General features: G+C 43.3%; 1 protein-coding gene across 3 annotated transcripts in view; it reads right to left on the bottom strand.

The window, feature by feature from the left end:
- The window catches only part of Kif13b (kinesin family member 13B), a 150,697-nt gene that overhangs the window by 76,722 nt on the left and 50,595 nt on the right, over window positions 1-23,380 (bottom strand). For all 3 annotated transcript variants that reach the window (XR_005875153.1, XM_040740736.1, XM_040740735.1), the window contains exons 5-13: window positions 22,225-22,317; window positions 20,103-20,283; window positions 15,409-15,496; window positions 13,016-13,150; window positions 11,027-11,139; window positions 9,871-9,982; window positions 4,028-4,240; window positions 2,629-2,739; window positions 1,510-1,644 (exon numbers count right to left, since the gene is read on the bottom strand). Coding sequence is in view for 2 of the 3 variants with exons in the window: in XM_040740736.1 (XP_040596670.1) it covers window positions 1,510-1,644; window positions 2,629-2,739; window positions 4,028-4,240; window positions 9,871-9,982; window positions 11,027-11,139; window positions 13,016-13,150; window positions 15,409-15,496; window positions 20,103-20,283; window positions 22,225-22,317 (1,181 nt within the window). In the remaining variant the exon portion in view is untranslated. The remainder of the gene's footprint in view (window positions 1-1,509; window positions 1,645-2,628; window positions 2,740-4,027; window positions 4,241-9,870; window positions 9,983-11,026; window positions 11,140-13,015; window positions 13,151-15,408; window positions 15,497-20,102; window positions 20,284-22,224; window positions 22,318-23,380) is intronic.

Consider the following 23,380-nt stretch of genomic DNA (forward strand, 5'->3'; position numbering starts at 1 on the left):
AATACAGTATACTTGTATAGTGTTTCTGTCTGCCCACATACCCAGTTTTCACACGAACCCAGAGGCAGCTTCCTCCAGTGTGTAAAGAAGGAAAAGCCTTGAGTCTGCACTAGATATGCACTCATCCGTGCATGTGTCAAAGACAGTATTTAACACACAGCATTGCCAAACACTATATAAAATACTTAGTTAAGAAAAAAAGGTGGGAGACTTATCAAAATGACACTAAGCAATCAGTGTATCCTCAATGAAAAGTAAGAAAGTAGCTGTGCTGGTTGTCAACAACTAGAGTACTTTGGAAGAGGGAACCTAAATTGACGACGCCTCCATCATCTTGCCTGGGGGCAAGTCTATAGGACATGTCCTTGACTCATGATTGATGTGGAAGGGTCCAGCCCCGATGGGCAGGGCACCTCTGCTCAGGAGGTCCTGGGTAGTATAAGAAGGCACACTGATAAAGCCATGGGAGTAAGGCAGAAAAGTGGATTCCTCCATGATCTCTGCTTCAGTTTCTGCCTGCAGGTTCCTGTCTGTAGTTCCTGTCCTGGTCTTCCTTCATGATGGTTTGTAAGCTAAAATAAACCCTTTCCTCAACAAGGTGTTTGGGTCATGGTTTTCATCACAGTAATAGAAAGCAAAAAGACGCTAGCCAGTGTGAATGTTCTTCTACGTGAAATTATGCCATTCTTTACAACTGTCTCCAACTTTACCACGGCGAGTTCTACTTTCCTAACCACATTAATCCATGTATCTGATGAGAAGAAGCTGCACCCAGTAGTATTAACCCTGAACTAGAGTCTGTGTGTAATTAACTCGGGCTCTGGGCTGGTAAGGCAAATGAGGCAATCTTCATACCTTACTGTATCAGGCTCAAGCACTTTCCTGACTCTCCTGTCTTCTGGGGTCTTCAGATTTCAATGTGTATTGTATTCTCTTTTCTGCTTCATGTGCTGATCCTCCCACTGTCTAGATGATCAGCTCTCCCTTTTTTTTCTTAGTGTTTGGTAATTTTTTTTTTTTTTTTGGTTTTTCGAGACAGGGTTTCTCTGTAGCTTTGGAGGCTGTCCTGGAACTCACTTTGTAGACCAGGCTGGCCTCGAACTCACAGAGATCCGCCTGCCTCTGCCTCCCAAGTGCTGGGATTAAAGGCGTGCGCCACCAACGCCCGGCTAGTGTTTGGTAATTTGAACTTTTAAATTTTCCTAAAAGTTACTGGAAACATCATTCTCCTATCAAGTGGCCCTAAGTAAGCTATTTCTTCTCACGTTTAAGAAAACATTTCCTATAAATTATATTAAATAAGTAGTGGGTATATTACTTAACTTGCTGGAAATAATATCAGAATATTACTTTTATATAAGTAGTTCAGTGACATCACTCAAAGACATAAAATGGAAACTGATTCCAAAAACCCAAGACTGTCCTACACTCCAGTTGATGAAATACAAGCCATCAGTAAGGAGCTCAGGTCCCCACACCTCACAGAGCAATCCATAAAAGCAGTATCACCTTTAAGTAATACACCAGGAGTTCATTCAGAGCAGGGTCAGCATTCAAGTTAACCAGGAAGCATTTATCATCCCCAACTTTGATCCCAGAAGTCTGAAGAGATATCCCAAGGCTTTCAAGCTGCTTCTGCCGCTCCTGCAAACACACCAGAAAAGTGGTGATTCCCAGACACAGAGGCAGTAAGACACAGAGGATCTGCCAGTATTAGAAGACTGCCGCACATCCTTATCACTCAGTGCAAATAAAGCATTCTTGGAAAAAGTAAAGATGATCATATTTTTCTCTTTCCAAATGTATAAAAGTTTCGCTTTGTCAAAATGAAGGTCAAAGCACCCCTATAAAGTTCCCAGGGCCCTTCAAGCTGGCCCATGTTCTCCCTTCACATTTGATGACATTCACTTTCCCACCCTGCACCACCATGAGCTACGCAGAACTTAATGTCTCCTCTCAAGTCATGGTCATCAGCGCCACTGACCAGGTCCACAAACAGTGTAAATTCAAAACACAAAAACAAGTTTAAAAGGCAAAAACAGACATCCATATCAAGCCCCCCAGCAGAACCACTGCAGTACTGAACTCATTGAAGCTATGGTGCATCCATAAAACCTGTACAAGATCAAGCCAGACAACATTCCAGAATGGAGGGGTAGGAGTCCCCACCCTAAATTAGTGACAGGTGATGATGACTGCTGCAGGAGGGAAAAGTCAGTTTTCTTTAAGGGTATGGCCCCTGCTAGATAACCATGCCCCAGTGAATGGCCACACACCCATGAGTGTATGAACAATACAAAGTTAGGAGGACAGGAGTGGGATGTGACTGTGGTCAAAATACATTGTATGCATATATGAAATTCTCAATAAACATATGTAGCTCAGTAGTGGGGTGTTTGCTTAGCATGTATGGACGGGGTCTTAAGTTCAATCTCCAGCACAAATAATAAATACTGATACTACAAAACTAATCACTTCTCACACAGAAACAAGCTATTGAAGCTATGAAATCTTTACCTTCAAACCGATCCTCTGAAGTACAGCCCTAGGGGACCTGCAGGCCCATCAATAGGCTATATTTGCCACATCACCACCCAAGTCCCAGAGCAAACTGCCCCCAACACAAACCTGTGCGATCTCCTCGGTTTTCCTTAGTTTCTCCTCCCAGGTCACAGTCATTTCCTGGATGAGCTTCTCAGATTCTTCCAGACGGTCTTTCAGCTCCGGAGATTTCATTGCCTAAAACAAAACGTTACTTCGTGAAATGTCTGTTTGCTACCAGGAAAGAACGGTCAGCTGGCTGCGAAAGAACAAAAGATACCACCTGCTACTACTGAGTTCTCCACCTACCTATGGCAAGGTGGTGGCCATCAGAGACCACAACACCTTTACTAGCAGGACTACAGACTCAAGAATCAGCTATGACACATTGAGAAAGACAACTTAACCTTGCCTTTCCTCCAGCCTACTATGAGGATTTCACTACATTTCAGGAGATAAATGTGCCACCCTCCTTATAGAGGGCTCATGATTTTAATTCCAATAAGTTGTACATCCAGACTCACAGGCACTGCTTCATCTCAAACGCTTCTTAATGATGATTTCAGGAATGTACTCAAAGCTACACAAGTTACATGTGTGCATGCAGCAAACTGGACAGTGTTAATAACACTTGATCTTAGCCAAAAGGCAGAGAAGAGACCAGATGGTGTTATTAATAACGGGAAGACAGAAACTACATGCGTAAGGTTCTTGAAGAACTATAAAATCAGGATAAAATTCAATAGGAAAAAAAAAAACATGATCAGGGTAACTGTTGTGACCATGTAGCTTCTAGGGCAATGGTGCCAGATCCAGAGACAAGTCCCTGGAACAGAAACACTAACAATAGCAGGACCCTGAGTATGACATTTCATGCTAACACAAGGAAAGAGCTTGCACCTAGACAAGCACTGTGGTTTTTAAACCCGGTTACAGAACCTAAGCATGCCCTGCCACAGAATGAACGGAGACAACTGCACAGAACGCCTCTGAGCTCTGGCTACTTCTGCCCTGGGACGGTTTACAGGATTGCTCTACAAACACAGCTCATCGATAACAGGGAAGGTGGGTCAGAAAGGTGAGCACGCCTTCTGTTCTAACTATAGGCTAACAAATGAGAGAAAGCATCCAATTCCCTTCCCCACAACAGCTTCTGCACAAGGTTAAATCACATACTCTGCCCCCACCGTCTCTTTCTCCCCTCTTATTCTAATCTGTCAGCTTCCCGGACAGAAATGCAAAGAAACATTTTTCCTACTCCCCATATTCTCTCTTACCCAGTCCTTTTCAACTGCCATAAAAAAACAAAATTTCCAACATGGCAACCTGCTTTTATCACTCAATTCAAACTTCTCTTCCCACAGGGAATTCCAGCGTTCCTAGCAGAGTACTGCTCAAGAAAAGAACAGAATCGGGGGGAGAAAATTCACATTCCAGCTTGCCAAGGCCCTCAGTGACACAGAGCCCATCCAGCTGTGCCTCACACCTCTGCCTTGGTCAGCTGCTCTCGGAGCTTCTCCACCTCTTCCCGGAGATCTCGGATAATCCTCGCGTTAGGATCCTCGTTCACCACAGCATGGTTGACAATGTGCTTTGCTCGATCTGCATACCTCAGGGTCGAGAGGGTTTCGTCATAGTTATCAGCAGCTGGACTCACAGTGGCCACCATGGCGGTTTTGCTATTACCCCCCAGACTGTCCTACCGGGAAGAACACAGTGAGGAGTCTTTTAAGTCACATATGGAAGCAGAAATCTGAAAGACTGAAACAGTCCAAGGCAGAGTTAAGGACAACATAGGGGTTCACATGCAGACCCTCATGAGGCACAAGCCTGGGGCTGTCTCTTCTCTGCCAATTACTTTCTTTTCTTTTGGGGGGGGGTGATAGGAGGAAGAGTTTCTCTGTGTATCCCTGGCTGTTCTAGAACTCACTCTGTTGACCAGACTGGCCTCAAACTCAAGAGATCCACCTACCTCTTCCTGCCGAGTGCTGGGATTTAAAAGTGTACACCCCCACACCCAGTTTCAATTACTTTTCTTAACAAACAAAATAAAGTTCCCAAACAACAACAAATCCTTTGATTTTTCAAGAAAGGAGGAAAACTTAGGGGTGGGGGGTAGGGAGCATGCTTTTAATCCCAGCACTCAGGAGGCAGAGACAGATCTCTTGAGTTTAGGTCTAGGCATGATAGTGTGCTTTTGCAACCCCAGTGCTAGGCAGGTGGAGAAAAGGCAAATCTCTGGGACTTGCTGGCCAGCCTGACCACTAGATGAGCCCCAAGACCCTGTCTCAAAATAGGTAAGAGCCTAGGGAGATTGGTCAGCAGTTCAGAATATTTACTGCTATCACAGAAGACCTGGGTTCAGTTCCCAGCACCCAAAAGGTGGTTCACAACTGCCAGTAACTCCAGTTTCAGGGGACTCTGATGCCTGCTGCTGCTCCTACATGCCTGTGATGCATATAAACTGACATGGGCAAACATTATATATAAATATAAAAATTGTTAAATGTTTTTAAAGGTGTACAGAGCTTGAGGAACAACACCCAAGGATCATATGGCCTCCACACGCACACATACATGCACATGGACCCACACATTAATGACATTCAGATGGGACAGCAAAGTTCCACCCACCAGCATTGCCACACATCCCTCTAAGGGCTACTGCAGTCTGCCCATGGGCACAGCAAACACAGACGACAAATGGAACTTGTAACCATCACCATCAGGGCCAAAGGGAAGCTGCCACTGCACTAAGGCTGAGAAAAGGAAACTGGCACCCCATGCTTGATTTGCTAAATGACCATGGAGCACCAATATGCTCATACTGCCTTGAACAAAAAGGAAAATGTAACAAAAGAATGGGCAGGCATCCAAGAGAGAGTTTACAGTTTATTGTTTACTCTTTAATTAAGCAAATCAGACCAGCTTTGTTTCAAATGTGGCAATGCAAATTAAATGGACACTGGGAAGAAATTTCATTTTAGAAGTCAGAATTTTTCTTTCCATGCTGAAAGAACTCTGAAGTCATCTAATTGAATTACTTCATTGTTCCACTAAGAAGCTGAGCCCCAGGAAGGTTGGAAGACTTAGAGGAGGGCAGTGCTAGTTCAGAGCAGAGCGGGGAATGCTTGCTCTTCCTCTCGTGGGCTTTGCCATCTAATGGAGAGGCAATGCTGTGTAAGAGCTACACCCAGGGTCTTCCCACGAAGACAGGAAAAGAACCCAGAACAGAAGATACTGCAGACCTCCAGGTGAACCAGCACTGGCAGGCACAGGAAAGGGGAGCAGGGGAGATAGAAGTGACTATGATGCACGCCTTTAATCACAGCACTCAGGAGGCAGAGGTAGATGGATCTCTGAGTTCAAGGCCAGCCTGGTCTACAGAGCGAGTTCCAGAACAGCCAGGGCTACACAGGAAACCCTGTCTTGAAAAAGTAAGTAAATAATGGAAGGAAGGAAGGAAGGAAGGAAGGAAGGAAGGAAGGAAGGAAGGAAGGAAGGAAGGAAGGAAGGAAGGAAGGAAGGAGAGAGAGGGGAGGGGAGGGGAGGTAACACAGCCACGTTCACTCAACTAGAATCTACCATGCCAGAGAGCACAAGACAAAAGCTAGGAGGAAAGGTTAGCTACAGTGGGCCTTTGTAGGCCACTCATTAAAGAACTTCCTTTGATTCTAAGGACCTGGAGAAGTTACTGAAGAGACTTAAAGTTCCGGTGAATTTAGAAATTGTGGAGTGGTTTAGACAGAGAAAGTCCAAAGGGAATGGCAGCCAGCTAGGTGAGAGATCCATAAGAATAAGAGTGGGGGTTAGTGGGGGCTGGAGAGATAGTTCAGCGGTTAAGAGCACTGACTGCTCTTTCAGAGGACCTGGGTTCAATTCCCAGCACCCACATGGTAGCTCACAACTGTCTATGATTCCAGTTCCTGAGTACCTGACACCCATAGCAAAACACCAACGCATATAAAAATTAGTAAATTAAAAAAAAAAAGAGTGGGGGTTAGCTCTCCCAAAGTGCAAGCTGGACACACATTACCAGGCTTGATGTTAAGAGATCCACACTCAGCCAGGCGGTGGTGGCGCACGCCTTTAATCCCAGCACTCGGGAGGCAGAGGCAGGTGGATCTCTGTGAGTTTGAGGCTGGGCTGGACCGACAGCCTCCAAAACAATACAGAGAAACCCTGTCGCGTAAAAAAAAAAAAAAAAAAAAAAGAGATCCACACTCAGATGGTGACAAGCATCAAGTGCATTGCACAAACAGTATGTAAATACAATGCTAACACAAAGTGGATATGCAAATCTTATTAAAATGAGCGATTTGTTGCTGGGGAAATAGCTCAGTCAGTAAAAGGTGTAACTCCCAAGCATGAGGACCTGAATATGAACCTAGCACCTATATAAAAAGCCTGGTGTGGTGGCACATGCCTGTGTCACAGCAGTGGGGAGTCAGAGACAGTAAATCTCTGGAGCACACTGGCCCCTCAGCCTAACCTAATTACCTAACCGGAGATCCCAGTGAGAGACCCTTCCTCAAAGGGCAAGGAGGACAGCTCCTGAGAATGACACCCAAGGCTGACCTCAGCACACTGCCACACACATCCACTTCTTTGAAGCTGAGCCACTTCAAAAAGGTAGACTGGGTGGCACACCGTGAGTGACACTGCAGATCCTACTTCCAGATTTTCCCTTTAATTTGCATTTTATTATTTATTTTTTATTACATTTACTTTTTTGTTTTCTTTTGTGGGTGAAGGTTGCAAGGACAGAAGGTGAATGCAGACGAACAGGGAGATGAGTGAAATTAGGGTACATAATATGAAATTCATAAGGAATTAATAAAAACTTTTTTTGTTTTTGTTTTTGAAGACAGGGTTTCTCTGTGTAACAGCCCTGGCTGTCCTGGAACTCACTCTATAGACCAGTCTGGCCTCGAACTCACTGAGTGCTGGGACTAAAGTGCCTCTGCCTCATGAGTGCTGAGATTAAAGGCATGTGCCACCAACACCCAGCTAAGGATTGATTGATTGATTGATTGATTGATTGATTGATTGAAGTTAGCCATTTTATGAGCTCAATGGAAGTCATGCTAGGGATGTGCTAATCTCATACCAATACTGAAAGAGAATCAGCAGGTGGGGTTGGGGATAGACTATGAGTTACAGAAGAACAAGGCAACAACCTAATGCCCACTTACAAATGAACTGAGAATTCTGAACTGGGTGGGGGAGGAAGGGCAAACTATCACAGCTCTGGAGTAAGTTTTTAAAACCCTACTTAGGTTCCTGGTGCAAAAGTCAAATATGACATAAAAAAGATAATGAAAGTCTTTGAGGAAAAAAACTAGTGACAGAAGCCAAACAAACATGCCTTGTTTTTAAACTGAAGCACCACAAAGAAGTTGCAACTATGGACTAAATTTAATGAAAAAACAGGTAAGATGACAACTTTGGTTCATTTTTCACATACTATCAATATCTTCCTTACTTTCGATTGGACAGCCTCTCAATGAATCTTTATAAGGAGCACATTTTTGCACAAACCAGCCAGAGCAGACATGGCTGCCTGTGCCCCGATTTTCCTGAAACACAGGCAACAGCCACTTGGTAATTAACGGTGGCCAAACGAACCAACAAGAGGAATCCGCCTGCAGTCTTAACTGAAGTCACAGGGACCAGTGTAGATTCTGATTTTCAATCAGGCACATCCAGGGAATGGCCATGCATGACTGGGAATGCCTCTGTGAGGTCTGAGGGAGAAGAACCTTATCAGATTTCCTTTCTGAAGCCATGAGCAACACAGGCTAATTACTGACTGGTCTCTGGTAGTAAAATGTCTATAGTACTCACTCAAAAGTAATTCTGAGCGAGTCAGAAGAGACAAGATCTTGTTATGTAGCCCAGGCTGGCCTAAAATTGGAGGCAATCCTGACTCAGTCTTCTTAGTGCTAGGATTACAGGAATGTCCAGTTTACAAGTGACTTTTTTAATTAAAGTTTTCTTGCCTCTTGTTTAAAATTCCACATTTTACTCAATCTTGCCAAAGAAAGCCATCTTTTTGCCTATTGCAGCAATGTGCCCAATTCTAGCATTAGACTCTGCCAAACTTACTGCAGCTATGTAAACCATATCTCAAAGGTGTGCAGAGCTGTAGAAAGGATGCTAAAGGCCTAAGTGTATAGGCAGTGGTGGCTACAACTTTAGTCCTAGCTCTCAGGAGGCAGAGACCGGTCTGGTCTACAGAGTGAATTCCAGGACAGCTAGAGCTACACAGAGAAACCCTGTCTCAAAAGAAAGAAAGAAAAAAGAGGGGAGGGAAGGCGGGAGGGAGGAGAAAAACAAGAAGAAGAGAAGGGGGGGGAGGAGGAGGAGGAAGTGGAGGAGGGGGAGGAGGAGGAGGAGGAGGACCCTGAGCATGCACAGGCAGGAGGAAGTGTTTCCCTTGGCAAAGGCTGATCTCTACAGCCTGTGACTCGGTCAGCAGTGACATCCTTTACTAAGCCCCTGGGGCCCTGTTTCACTGTAGTAAGAAATAGTAAATACAGTACATTCTTACCAAGGCAAAAATGAGCCATCACTAAACTAAGGCAGGCACCAAAAGTTATTTCCATTTTCCCTTGTGTTATTATTGTTTTTTAACTGTGTGTCTGTGTAGATTTATGCAGGTGAGTTCAGCACCTCTGGGGACCAGAAGGTGTCAGACCCCCTGGAACTGGAGTACAGGCAGCTGTAAGATGTACTATATGGATGCTCCAATTGAACTCAGGTCCAGAAAAGTAGAGCTCATTCTTAACCATGTGTCGCCTCTCCAGTGCCTACTCTGTTTTCAATGGACCATGGAGAGTATTAGAAAAGCAAAAGGTTTTGTTCCACATTGACATCTTCATAAAGTTGTCACCTAGTTTACATGCTCTAATACCTAGCCTGATGCCCCCCTCCCCATGCCACCTCCAGAAATATCCCAGGGGACCTGTCTATTGTGAAATCTCCAACAAACTTGTAAGTTAACCCTCTACACTTGCCTCTCACTGAGGTGAGGGTCTCTATTTCCAGCTGTTCCACATGACACTTCATGTCCCTCGTTCACATTAATGAAGAAATGGCTGTGTTGCTCTACTCTACATTCAGCAGAAGCTTTGCAAAGGGAAAGGAACCAAAGGCTCAGGTGTCTGTGAACACAACAGAGCAGCTTGGAAGAAAATGGCCCAAACAGCCTAAAAGCTATAAACCTGAACACAGAAAAGGCACCTGGAAGAGATTAACCTACTCTCTATTCTTTCTTTCTGCCAACCACTGAAAGTATGCTAACGAAGGACAAAGAAAATGACTCACCTTCAGCAGCCATGTGAGAACTGAGTCCCGATAGGGAACAAATTTATTTTTGTTTTTGCCAGCTCCCTGATCAGCTAGGGCTGAGATAACCAGACCCAGGGTTGTGAGGGACCTGCATGAAACACAAACCACAATTATCTAAACCAAAACATATCAAATGCCACATTAGTTGCAAGGATGGAGAGCAAAGAGCAAGGTGCCCTTGCGCCTGCATGTGAAGAACGCTGTGCTCAGTACTTTGCTGTCTGATCTGAAGACTGAGCTCCTAAGGGCTCATGTCCATTTGTGCTACTTGAAGCAATAAAAATACTTAGCACTATTTGTCTTCTGTTTTTGCAGATAAGATATATGAACTGCAAAACTTCAAGTTAAGATAATAGCACAAAAAATACACATCTTCAGTTAGAAGAATACCCAAGGTAAAATAATAATTAAAGCAATAATGCTAACAAACTGACATCTGCACAAGTCAGTCTGATCCCACTATAGGAGAAGTGCTGCACAGTTCCCATTTGCTGTGTCCACTCATGGCTGAGTGAGAAGGGAAACTTGAACCCATGAGGAGGTAATGAGTAGCCTAAGGAAGAACCATACATGTGATATAGTTGGCAAGTAAAGCTTCACTTTATAAAGTCCTGCTTCTGACACTTAACACAACAGGAGACATAAAGGGTCAGCCCAATGTGGCTGGCACATTCACTCAGAGACAGATGGATGGATGGTCACTGGTTTTGTCTTCAATGTAGGCCAGTGGTGGTCAAGTAGAGGACGACTATGTTCCATGGGTAACAGCAAGTCACAAGAGACTAGGTTGCTATAACATCACTTAATGGGAGGATGCCAGGGATTCCATCAAATATCACACAATGCACAGCATCCTCCACCTCCAAGGACAAGGAGTCATCTAAGCCCTGGTGTCAATAGGGCCCTTGTTGAGAAGCCCTGACTTGACTGAGGGCTGTGCTCCTCAGTCCCATCAAACAACTCCACAGGTGAGAAAATGAGCCTGGGCTCATGGGAAACACTAGGGGGAAAAAATTCAAACTTCTTATTCATCACTGCCTCAAACATTCCAAAATCACCTTACTCCAATACCCACAGATGTTCCCGTTTTCCTACCAATTCCAATTCAAGAATGTGATTCTGGGAAGCTTACTTGTTGATGTTGCTGCCCTCCTTCAGCCTGTCGCCCGCAGCTCCAGTTTTCGTGGCTCGTTCACTGCCAGCTAAATCAACTAAGCTCAGTTTGCCCACTTTCTCTCCAGATGTCTGCAAAGAAAATAGACACATGCTAGCATATGGCTAATGAATGTTGAAAACAGGCTGACTCCTTCAAATGGCTTATCGTCTCCAGCCTTTACTAGTTATCTATCATTACTGTAAAATTATTCTCTGCTGCTACAAAACACTACAAACACACACACACACACACACACACACACACACACACACACACACACACACACACACCTAGCACAAAACCTAGCACCAAAATGACAGAATTTGCTAGCCCACTTGTTAGCAAACAAAGGAGCTGATGACTTCAGGAAAAAAAGCTGCAAAATGGAATATTTTGGATACTGGTAAAATTTTCAGAGATGTAAACAAAAATGCTTTTAGGTCGAAAGATTAATGATTCAAAACTGTACTTCAAACTTCATAATCTGGTAATCTGGAGACAAAATAGTCATTTTTAAAAAATATGACTTTTATGTAACAGAATTGTTCAAAAAGTCAAAACTGTTTTCTAAACATTTCCTCCTTGAAGTTGCTCAGCTTTAGTTTCCCACCATCAGCTGTGGTCTTAGACAGTGCTGTTTCCCTGCCACTAGATCACAAACATGTGACAAGTTTTCTAGTTTACCTCATCATCAAAACAGAAACATGAGAAAGCAATGTCAGAATCTCAGCAGATTTGACCATTTTGAAAGCTTCCCTTTAAAATCTATTTTAATATCTTGGCTGAGAATGTAGTTTGGTGTCAAAATGTTTATCTAATATGCATGGAAGGCCCTGGGTTCTGTTCTCAGCACTGCAAAAAATACATTTATGTGTCTACATAAAAATACATTTATATATCTCCATAAAGATAAACATAAAAATAAAAGAATATTTTGCTTCCCAAATCAAAGATACTTTTGATTAAGAAAATAAAGTTGCCAGGCAATGGTGGCACACACCTCTGATCCCAGCACTGGGAAGGAAGAGGCAGGTGGATCTCTGTGAGTTCGAGGCTAGCCGGGTCTACAGATTAAGTTCCAGGACAGCCAGGGCTGTTACACAGAGAAACCCTTTCTCAGAAAACCAAAAAAGAAAAAGAAATGAAAATCTTCAGTATGTTATGTGCTTTGTTTTGCTTTATGCTAAAAAAAAAAAAAAGGAAATCAAACAAAGAACTTTTTGTTTTTAACCCTGATCTTGAAGGGAAAAGTGAGTTCCCAGCAGAGGAAAACCCTGCCGACATGGAGCACCTTGCCAGGATATTATTTTGGCTTCCAGTATTGAAACTGAGATCCTAAGGGATGGATGGACATCGTGAGTCAATCTTCACGTGAAGGAAGAGAATGAAGGGAGTGAGTCAGCAAAGATGTTCCCGAATCTTTACAAGGTTCCAAGGGCGCCCTGCACAGCATAAGGATTTTTACAGCACGCTTCCCGGATGCAGGCTGCAGCAGCTATCCCCAGCAAGAGTGCCTGCTGCAATCAGCAATCACGGTATAAATGCACAGCTGCTGTGGCAGGGTCAGGGCACTGCCCTTTCTCTGGAGAGGGAGGGAACCAGGCCTAGTCCAAGACTGCCTTGCAGCCAGGCTCAGGATATGACTCAAGTTCTTTCAGAGCCTCTTGCTAAAGACTGGAAAGCAGAAGTCAAGTGTCTTCCCTGCCTTTTTTCTACCATCAGGCAGGTCATGAAATCTTAGGTTTCAGGACATTCTACAACTTCCGGTGCTAAGAGGCAGTTGCCCTGACAGTTGCTGCAGACCTAGCCCCCTTGGGGTGTTCCAATCACACTGCAGCTACCGACAGCAGCTTCTATTCTAGTCAGGATCTTTGGTCTCTAGTCCTGACCGACAGTCTGGACTAGGCCTTCAACTCAGCATCAAAGGGAACAGGATAAGCCACCGTCACTTCAGAAGTTACTTACCCCGGACTTCACATCATACAGAGTGTGTGTCAGGGTGATTTTGAAGACTGCGTGGGACCGGCTGCTTTCCTCGTTCATGTTGGTTGCAGCAACTGTCCGAGATTTATTGCCCTCGGACATCAGAGACTCAATATCCTAAGTGGAAACAGGTTACAGGCACATATTTTGTAATTTGTAAATAAACATGACCACTCTTCGCCACTACCACAAGCACCCTAGTTTTCAGAGGTTACATTTTGTTTTTCAGCAAGAATACAACAGCCCATACTGTCTCTAAGAAACAACTAAAGCACATTATTTACTGCAGACACAGATGTGAATGGCAGCTTTGACACAGAAAAGTTTAAAAGTTAAATTCCCTCGATCCACAGATGGGATCTTACAAGACAGCCCAGGCTGGCCCCAAATTTATTATATATCCCAGGCTAGCCTCAAAGTTGTAATCCATCTGTCTCTATTTCTGCAGTACTGCATCTCAGGTTTGCCATTCACAACATTAGGAACAATACTTTTGAGTGACATGAGATGCTGATATTCACCTACTCCAGAAATTCCCCCAAAAAACTAAGTACATGTAATTGTAAAAGTAATACAAGTTTATTCTATTAAAGCAAATTATATAAAAAGCAAAAAATAAAAAAGGTTTTAACCCTTCACCCAAACACATGATATGTTTGATAGTACTGTTTAAAAAATTAGCATAAAGCCAGAAATACTAGAAAAGTTGCTATGGATTTAGAGGAGGCAGTTCTAGGAATTGAACCCAGGGTCTCATACATGCTACACAAAAGCTCTACCACTGAGCTATCTCTAGGTCTACTTTTACTTTTTTGAGACAGGGCCCAAGTTAGTTACTCAGGCCTTGAACTGTCCACCCTACCACCTCAGCCTCCTAAAGAGCTGGGGTTACAGGACTGTGCTACAGGGCTGGCTCAGTTTTTCCACGTTATAAGCTCTGGGGTCAGACCTGGTGGTCTCAGAGCTCAGGAAGCAAAGCAAGTGGATCTCTGGGAGTTTGAGACCAGCCTGGTGTACATAGGAGTTCCAGTTCATCCAGAGAGACACAGTGAGACCCTGTCTTTCCCTCACCCCAAAAACTACAAGCTCTGAAAGTGACTGACACAATCTGACCTTAGCTTCATTAGTTATAAATCAAATAATCATCTTCTGGGCCGGGAATGGAGCCCAGAAGCCATCGGCTTGCTTAGCATGACAAGGTCCTGGGCCTAAGCCCTGGTATCACAAACAATAATGAATAAACACACACACATAGCAAAGTCATCTACACGATTTGTGAAATGAGGAATCAGAGAGACAGAGTGTGGGAAGACGCTACCCAGACGCCTCCTACCACCTGGTGTTCTTTCATCTCCTCCACTAAGTCTGCTGTGGCAGAACCAAGAGACTGCATTTCCCAGATGTCTTCGCAGCCCAGCTAATGTGTAACACAGACCATCTGGGTGATCCTCTTTAATGGAAGTAGGTTCGCCACCATAGCTCCATTTTAAGAGGCATTAGGAGAGTCTGGGCATAACATCTCCCTGTGGAGAGGGGAAGGACCTGAGTCCTATCAACAGCTTGGAGCCATGACACAAGCCTCAGAGTACCTATTTCAGACTTTTTTTTTTTAACAGAAAAGCATTGTTAAATCACTGCTTATTCTTAGATTCTTTGATTCACTCACTCATATGTATATTAAAAAAATCTACCATATGGCAGGTACTTCCTAGACACTAAGGATACATAACAACAAAACATGTAATAATCCACACAGAAACATTACTAAATCCTGCTATGTTTTTATGATATATAGACTTGAATACAATCTTAAAACTGCTAAACACAAATGAAAATTTCCATATCATATAATTATGCTGTATAAATGAACAAGATTGATATTTCGTAAAAATTTCAATACAACAAATTTTTAGTAAAATCATTAGCTGCAAAAAATGTCACCACAGGCAAAACATTTTCCAGAACCTTCCCAAGCCCATTCTGAATCCATTAGTTCTGATAACCCAGAGGCCCCATTGCATTTAGCTGACATTTACTGACAACCATCTATCTTGCTTTAAGTTTTTTGTAGAAAGTGAGTTACTAAATGATGGTATTGTGAATTTAATTTTAAAAATATAGCCCAGGGCTGGAGAGTTGGCTCCAGGAAACCTGAGTTGAATTCCCAGCACCCACATAACAGCTCACAAAACTGTAACTCTAGTTCCATGGGATCTGATGCCCTCTTCTGGCCTCAGAGACACCAGGCACACACAGGGTGCACAGGCATACATGGAGGCAAACACTTATACACATAAAATAGAAACAATGAGAGTTTTAGAAATAAAGTAAAAATCGCAGCAAACTGAATCAGCTTATATGAGGAATGCTGTTACCTTGTAGCTTGTGACTGCCAGTTTAGAAAGTCCATCCACATAGGGTCCCAACACACTGTGCTCTCTCACTTTCAATGTCTGCCGGCTCCTGCTCATGACAGAGACATGATCCATTAGTGACTGCCTTTTGTAGAAGGACTCAACTCTGCTCCACAGAAACAAACGTACACTTTCTTCAAGAAAGAGCCCTAAAAGAGAAGAGCATCTGACTGCATCCCTCAAGGATTTAAACCTAACTTTAAAGCCCTTGCTGGGAAGAAAAGCTTGACAATGTGGTAAAATACCACACTGCTCAAAAGGGTAAGCGTGGGAAGTCTATTTACTACCACAAAGAATGCAGAGTCGAATAAATACCAACAATCTCCTTGTCGTATCACGGAGCCGGCCAAGACAGAAGCTCTATAAGTGTTAACTGCACAAGAAAGAAAAAAACAACAGGCCCAGCTCAGCAGTGAACAGACAAAGAAACAAAGACAACAAACGGCTCTCACAGTGATTTAAAGACACAACGCTGAGCTTATCTACGGCTTGTCTGGTTGTTCTAACAAGGAGGGTCTGCACACTTTATCACACTGGCACACCAGAGGGAAGGGGGAAGTATGACCCTTCCAATAAATGCTCAAGAGATTCAATAAAACAAGAAGTAAATGTCCACCAGTTTCTAGGACAAACATCCCAGCAAGCGTGCAGCTGTAGCACTCTCAATACAAAACACTAGGAAATTCCAGGAGCACCTGTCCAGATGCTGGCTAAAGGGTACCGAATTTCAGTCAGGAGCATAAAGTCTGAGACCCACAAACAGCATGGTGACTACAGTCAGTCATGGTGTAAATCAGAGTTCAAAATTGCTGGGGTGGGTTTCATACCACACACACAAAAATAAATAGATAGGTAGGAAGGAAGGAAAGAAGGAAGGAAGGAAGAAGGAAGGAAGGAAGGAAGGAAGGAAGGAAGGAAGGAAGGAAGACAACTGAGGTAACAGATACATATCCCAAAATATCCCACTGTACTTGATAGAAGACAGTATTGTTTATCAATTAAAATTATTTGTAAAAAGAGTATTTACTAATAGTGAAATCCCAAGTGATTATGTTATTTTTCTTTATATTATGTGCTCATTTGGCCACAAAAAGATATTGGGTTTTTTTCTTTCCAAAATAAATGATGAGTTAGAATGTTTCAAATTCTATGGTAGTTTTTTTGTTGCCTACAATGTAAGGTCCTCAGTCTGACACCTGCACTCCTTTTTAATCTGTTCCTGTCTATTGTCTTATCTCAGTCTGTTCATCCCTACCAGAATTTATTTGCAGAGTGGACTTAGTGCTCTAGAAGAGCAAAACAAGCCTGGTATTAATAATAGCTTTGGGAGTCTATAGTTCCTAGTACAATCCCTGGCACCTAAGAGTCACTCAGAGAATTAACACTGGCTAACAAAGTAGAAGCTGAACTAAGGTGCCAACAAGGACTCAGAGACTGGGGGAGGGGAGGGCAGGCATGCACCAGAGTACAGGTAACGGAACAGCGAGGGGAGAATGGCAGGAATGGTGGTGAACACAGGCTGAGATCAGATCCCAGGGAACCATCTTCACTTCAACCCCCACATGGGAAGCCAGCAGAGGTACTGAGGAATTGGGGGAACTAGGAAACGGCTCAGCCATCTAAAAGCTTTACTGTCTTTTAGTATGTGGGTCACAGCTTAATATTTCCTAATGATTCAGAATGTTCTAGCATCCTACATTCAACTTACAATGTTACATGAATGCAGATGATGCCAAGTGGCTGTTTAATATGGTATGAGTTCACCTAAAGTAGACACAGCACAAGACTTGGATTGCTGCTCACCTCTTACACCAGGACATAGCCTGTGCGTAACTTTTAGCCTTTCGCTTTCCCCTTTTGTTTTTATATGTATACGTATGTATGTATATGGGTGGGTGGATATGTGTGCATGTTCATTTGTGTGTACGAGTGTGTATGAACAGGCGCGTACCTATGGAGGCCAGAGGTCAACCTCAGGTGTCATTCTTCAGATGCTCTCCACCTTATTTTTTAAGACAAGGTCTCTCACTAGGACCTGGGATTCGATAATCAGCTAGGTCAGTCGCCTGTTAGCCTCAGGGATATGCCTGTTTCTGTCTCCTCAATCCTGGGTTATAAGCGCACACACCATCACACATAGACATTTTTTTTAACGTGGGTTCTAGGGATCCAATTCAGGCTCCCATGCTCCCACAGCAAACAGACTTAACTGTCTCCTCAGCGCTGGCTGCCTCCCCACCACCCTCTTTGATGTGTGTGGGTATTTTAGCAGCACCTCTGTATGCCTGGTGTTTACAGAGGCCAGAAGAGGGCATTGGGTCCCCTGGATCTGGAGTTACAGATGATGTGAGCTGCCATGTGGGTACTAGGTATCCAACCCATGTTCTCTGAGAGAACAAACAGTGTTTTTAAACATTAAGCCATCTCTCCAGCCTTTCTGCCCCCTTTTTCTTAAAGAATATATATATATACATATATATATAAAATATTATGTCTTGAGCAAAACAAAATTACATTGTTATACATGATAGTCACTGAATTAATAAAACCAGTAGTACTTGAATTTTTTAAATGAAGTTTTCTCAAATACTCTGGTTGAAATGAAATCTGATTTAAAACTAATCCAGTTACTTTGACTTTTCAGAAACAGAAATTTTATAGTCTGGAGAGATGGCTCAGCTGGTAAAAAGTGCTTGCTGTTCCTGCAGAGAGCTGGAGTTCAGCTCTCAACACAGACATTAGACTGCCCACCACTTGTAACTCCATCTCCAGGGAATCCCATACCCTCTTCTGACCTCCAAAGGCACTGCACATGTGTGTGAGCTCGGGCAAGCACACACACACACACACAGTTTTTACATAAAAAAGGAAACATTTTTTTAAATCTTCAAGAAACCTACATTAAAAAAAAAACATAGCCAGCGTATGTTGAGCCCTGCTGTGTGCCAGAAGTCCTGAGACCTCAGGTGTATCACACTCTCAATCTTTACAACAGCTGTCTGTGATACTGTGGAACACTGTGTGATAACATCATTCATTCCCTGTGTAGTTCACCCACAAAGTGAACTCGCTCAACCAGTAAGGAGGACCTGGATCCTGAGCTGTGTGACTCTAAAGCTCGTGTTCTGAGCACTAAGCCACAAGCAAAACAAACAAGAAACCACTAAAGACTAAACACATCTGACTGGCAGACTTCAAGACAGTCCACTTGGGGACACAAAACACAGGTACGAACAGGTATGAAGCCAGTCAGTTGACTGTTCCTGGGAAGAGTATGTCTGAGCTAGATGTCAAAGAAACTGACCCTCTAACAGAGGTCAAAATACATGAAAAGCATGAAGGCAGAATAAAAAAGTGCACTAGGAGCAAAATGTGAGTGCCTGAGCCATGACCACCCACGTCTGGCCTCCCTCTGTGACACTCTGGCTTCTACATGCCCTACCCTCAGGCTGCACTGAGTGCTGGTCATCCTCTAAGTGGGTCATGTCCATACACCTCCACAAGGCTGTGCTACACAGAAATGGTCCCCACCTCACTTCTCAGTGGACAGGCTCCTACTCAGCTTACAAACCATCAAGCAACTCTATGGAATCCTCCTTTGCCCTGGGAAAGGCCCTCCTTCTCTTTGTGCACTCTGCTCTGTGTTAGCATCCCTCACAAGTGAAAAGCAGACTGCATAACGCCCTGACCTGTCTGCAAACTCATTCTCTCCATACTAGAGGCTCTTCCTCTGAACTGCATGGTGCCTGGCATATATGAATGACTTGGTAAACAATGTGTAAGTAAAGTGTGGACGGACTATCAAGTGACAACTCAAGCTCTAGCCTGAAGATCATTATCAGCCAAAGAAAGGTGGTTGTGAGCCTGAGATCCATTTGCTCTTAATTGAGCCTCACTGGGATTCTCTGTCTCTCATACCATCTTTCCTGGACCACCTTCCTCATCCAAACATAACTCACTATCTGCTCCTGGGCTTAAGCCCTGCCCACATGGCTCTCTGACTTGGTTAATGTGGTTTCACATGAGCCAGCAACAGCCATAGTCATTACTTCCCACCCCCACCCCGCCCCCAACTGCAGTACACAGATTCCTCAGCTACCTCTGGCTCTCCTCATTCAGTTCCCTGTGGCTACAGGGTGAGGAAAGTGATTCTGAGGAAAGCCTTCTTACGCTCTGAAGCAGTTCTCTTTCAAAAGTCAACCCCATGAAACCAGGGGCATTTCCTACCCCGAGGGGGGGCAGGCTTTCAGATTAATTACCCTAAGAACAGATTCCAAGCTCCCAGGTTACCTCCCCCCTCCCTTCACACCTGGAACCAACCACAGAAATCCACCCAAATTTTACTGCCTTAAAAAAAATAAAGCTGAATCACTGAAGGCTACAATCATACTCATATTAAATGACTGCCTCTTGCCACCTATGTTTTGTCTGTGGCTTTGGGTGATGAGAGAGGAAGAGGCAGCAGGGCAGGCACACGTACAGACCTGCATCATGGCTCGGCCCACTCTAGCGACCCAGAACTGGCTGTGGGAAGCTGACCAGTGTAAACATAACACAAACAGCATGGCTAGATCATTCTCCACTACAGTTCAATTATAGACCTCTCTAAAGCCAATCTATTATGTCTGTTTCGAGAAAGCCTCCAAGTCCTTTACCCTTTGGGGTCAAGAAGATCTCGGACTTTTTCATTATAAATCTCCATATAGGACACTTCGACTTTAAAGCTTTGCTCTTCATTTTCCTCTTTCTGGGTTCGTTCAAAGAGTCCACTGCAGAGTCTGGGAATCAGTCCAGGTTGGTCGGCTGTGCCCATCATGGTGTAAGATTTTCCAGACCCTGAAAAAGGAAAAGGAGCTGTCACTAACTCTTGGAGAAGTTTAAAAGCATTTAACCCTATTTCTACTACTTACAATAAATTTTTAGGACTTAGCAAAATGTGAAAAATGTAATAAATATACACATACATGAATAGAGCAGGAAATGCACCCAAGCATAATGAGAATAGAACATATAGAAGTTTCTAATACTTGTATAAAACAGAAGTCAACATGGTCTAGAAAGAAAACAAACACAAAACACCTAGTCAGGCATGGTAGCCCACACCTCTAATCCAGCACTCAGGAGGGCAGAGGATGAAGACCAGGAGTTAAAAGCCAACCTCCACTATCTGACACCCTATCTCAGGAAAAAAGACAAACAGATCCTCCTCGAATAATATTCATATTTAAGAAAATTACCCACAACATAGCAAGATTTTTAAAGTATTCTAAGTAAGCTAGGAATCATCTCATTAATACTGTTATCATAGATATTCCAAACTACTGAAATCAAAGCACAAAAGACACGGATACCCATTGGCTTTGGGGAAAATCTGCTTACTTCCCTCTTGTAATAGTGCACTGAACAAACAATAATCTTCCGCTAATATGTAAGTATTTTCTCCATTGTAACAGAAATACATATTCATTAAAGAAGACTCAGAAAACTTATGATGGTACCCATCTGTAATGCCAACACTCCAGAGGGTGTGGCAGAAGGGTAGCAAGGTCAAAGCCAGGCTGCATTATAGGAGAGATTCTATCAAAAAAGTAAAGGAAGGAGGAAGAGACGATGGACAGACCAAAAAACACAGACAAACGAAAAGGAGAAAGATTAAGCCACCTCAGTCCTACCACCCAGAACCAACACATGACACTTAGGTGTAACCAGCCCCTCCTGGTACCAAATGGCTTTGCGATATTTGTGTGCTTTCAACCTCACAAGCTGCTGCTGTGTCACTTGTCACAATACCTAAAAGTAATGTTCTACTTCTGACATTCCAGGCCCTTCCTAAAGTGAGCACAGCATAACTCATCATGCCAATCCTATGAGAGTGTCTAAAGTACCAACATTTTAAGTGAGGAGGCAGAAAGGTCTGTCCGGTGAGAGCCAGGAGCAAGAGGGGAGCTCGCACCACCTGGCTCAGAATCTCTCTTCATACAACACATGGTGCCCAAACACTGTTCTATGGAGAGGAATGTCCAGTTGGACGGGTCACATGATGAACTGTTGTAAAAGCAACTAGCTGTTACACAGAGAAACCCTGTCTTGAAACCCACCCCCAAAAAAGCAACTAATTTCATTTAAATTGGTTTTCTTTCTTTAATTAAAAAGTATAGAAGCCTAAAGTCCTTACCAGTTATGACCAGTAAGATATAAACCAGTGTTCTTTTCAAAATATATTTTCCTTTAATTTTTACTTTACATATGTATCAGTGTTTTACCTATATGTCTGTGCACTATTTGCATGCCTGAGGCCCACAGAGGCAAAAGAGGGTGTCAGGTTCCCTGGACCTGGAGTTACAGGTAGTTGTGAGCACCATGTAGGTGCTGGGAATCAAACTCAGGTTCTCTGAAAAAGCAACAAGTGCTCTTTAATCACTGAGCCATCTCTACAGCACCACAAATGGGTTCTTTCTTTGTTGTATTCTCTCTGTAATGATTCTTAAAGAATTACAATACACAGACACAGCCAATAATAAACTCGATAGTCACAGCTCTGCAAACTGTTAAGAAGAAAAGAAAACAATTCACATAGGGAAGGGGGGGAAAATCAATAAAAAGTAAGGATTTTAATCCTAATTTCATTGTACTGTCTTAGAAAACATGCCACTGCCTAATTTAATCACCTGTGAGAAAAACTAACACAGAGTAAGTAAGCAAGCAGCCCAGTAAACATGGTGTCATTATCTTCATGGAAGAATGCTCAAAAGTGAAATGTATGTTAGATCAGGTTACCTGTCTGCCCATAGGCAAAGATACAGGCATTGTAGCCATCAAATGCATTCTGAAGGATGTTCTCCCCAAGGCACTTGAAAACATCATCTTGACCTAAAGAACAGGAAAATTATATTTTAAGGGCAAAGAACACATGAACAAATAAGAAATCAAACAAAACTCTCAACAAAACAAACCAATCTGCTTATTTATCTCGAGGCAAGATTTTTAAGCTTGGAAGTTTCTGTCCCATAGGTTATTTCAGTTAGAGTGGGAAGAAGAGTCAGTAGAGGGTTTCCTGTAACACGTGCTTGAACAACGAATGCCACCCAAATCATACTATGCAATGCAGAGAGCTCAAGAGCTGCTTTTTGTTGTTGTTGTTGTTTGTTTTTTGAGACAGGGTTTCTCTGTGGCTTTGGAGCCTGTCCTGGCACTCGCTCTGTAGAACAGGTTGGCCTGGAACTCACAGAGATCCACCTGCCTCCCAAGTGCTGGGATTAAAGGCATGTGCCACCACTGCTCAATCAAGAGCTGCTTATTTTACAGTCAATGATTAAGACTCAATAATCTCTATGTATTGCACGTATGTGTCATGTGCATATGTGTATTGCCACGTGTGTGGACATCAAAGGACAACCTGTAGCAGGTGGTTCTCTCCTTCCATATGTGGTCCTGGAGACTGAACTCAAATCATCAGGCTTGGTACAAGCACCTTTATCATCTGAGCCATCTCACTGCCCTACACATCTGAAATTTAAACTTAGGACCTAAATGTGCCTGAATTCAACTACATCCCATACTTTTATTCAAAGTGTACTAGAGTTCAGAAAAATCATGCACGTCGATTCCCTTGTTTCCTTTTCCTCATGAAAATTTCAGGTTACGCTACTTACAATTCACAATAGTTAGAACAGGGACTGAGATCCTGGAAATAGGGGCTGGAGAGATTGTTCATAAGTTAATAAAGAGTACTGGCTATTTTTGCAGAGGACCTGGGATCAATTCTCAGCATCCACATGGTAGCTCAAGAGTTATAGAGCTCATCTATAACTACAGATCCAGGGACACAACACCCTCATCTAGCTGGCTTCCATGGGCATCAGGCACATATGTGGCACACATACATGCAGACGAAACAATCATACACATAAAGTAATAAAAGAATCAGATGCTG

Source organism: Mesocricetus auratus, unplaced genomic scaffold (genome assembly GCF_017639785.1).
Source record: "Mesocricetus auratus isolate SY011 unplaced genomic scaffold, BCM_Maur_2.0 Super-Scaffold_100707, whole genome shotgun sequence".
Classification (NCBI taxonomy): Eukaryota; Metazoa; Chordata; class Mammalia; order Rodentia; family Cricetidae; genus Mesocricetus; species Mesocricetus auratus.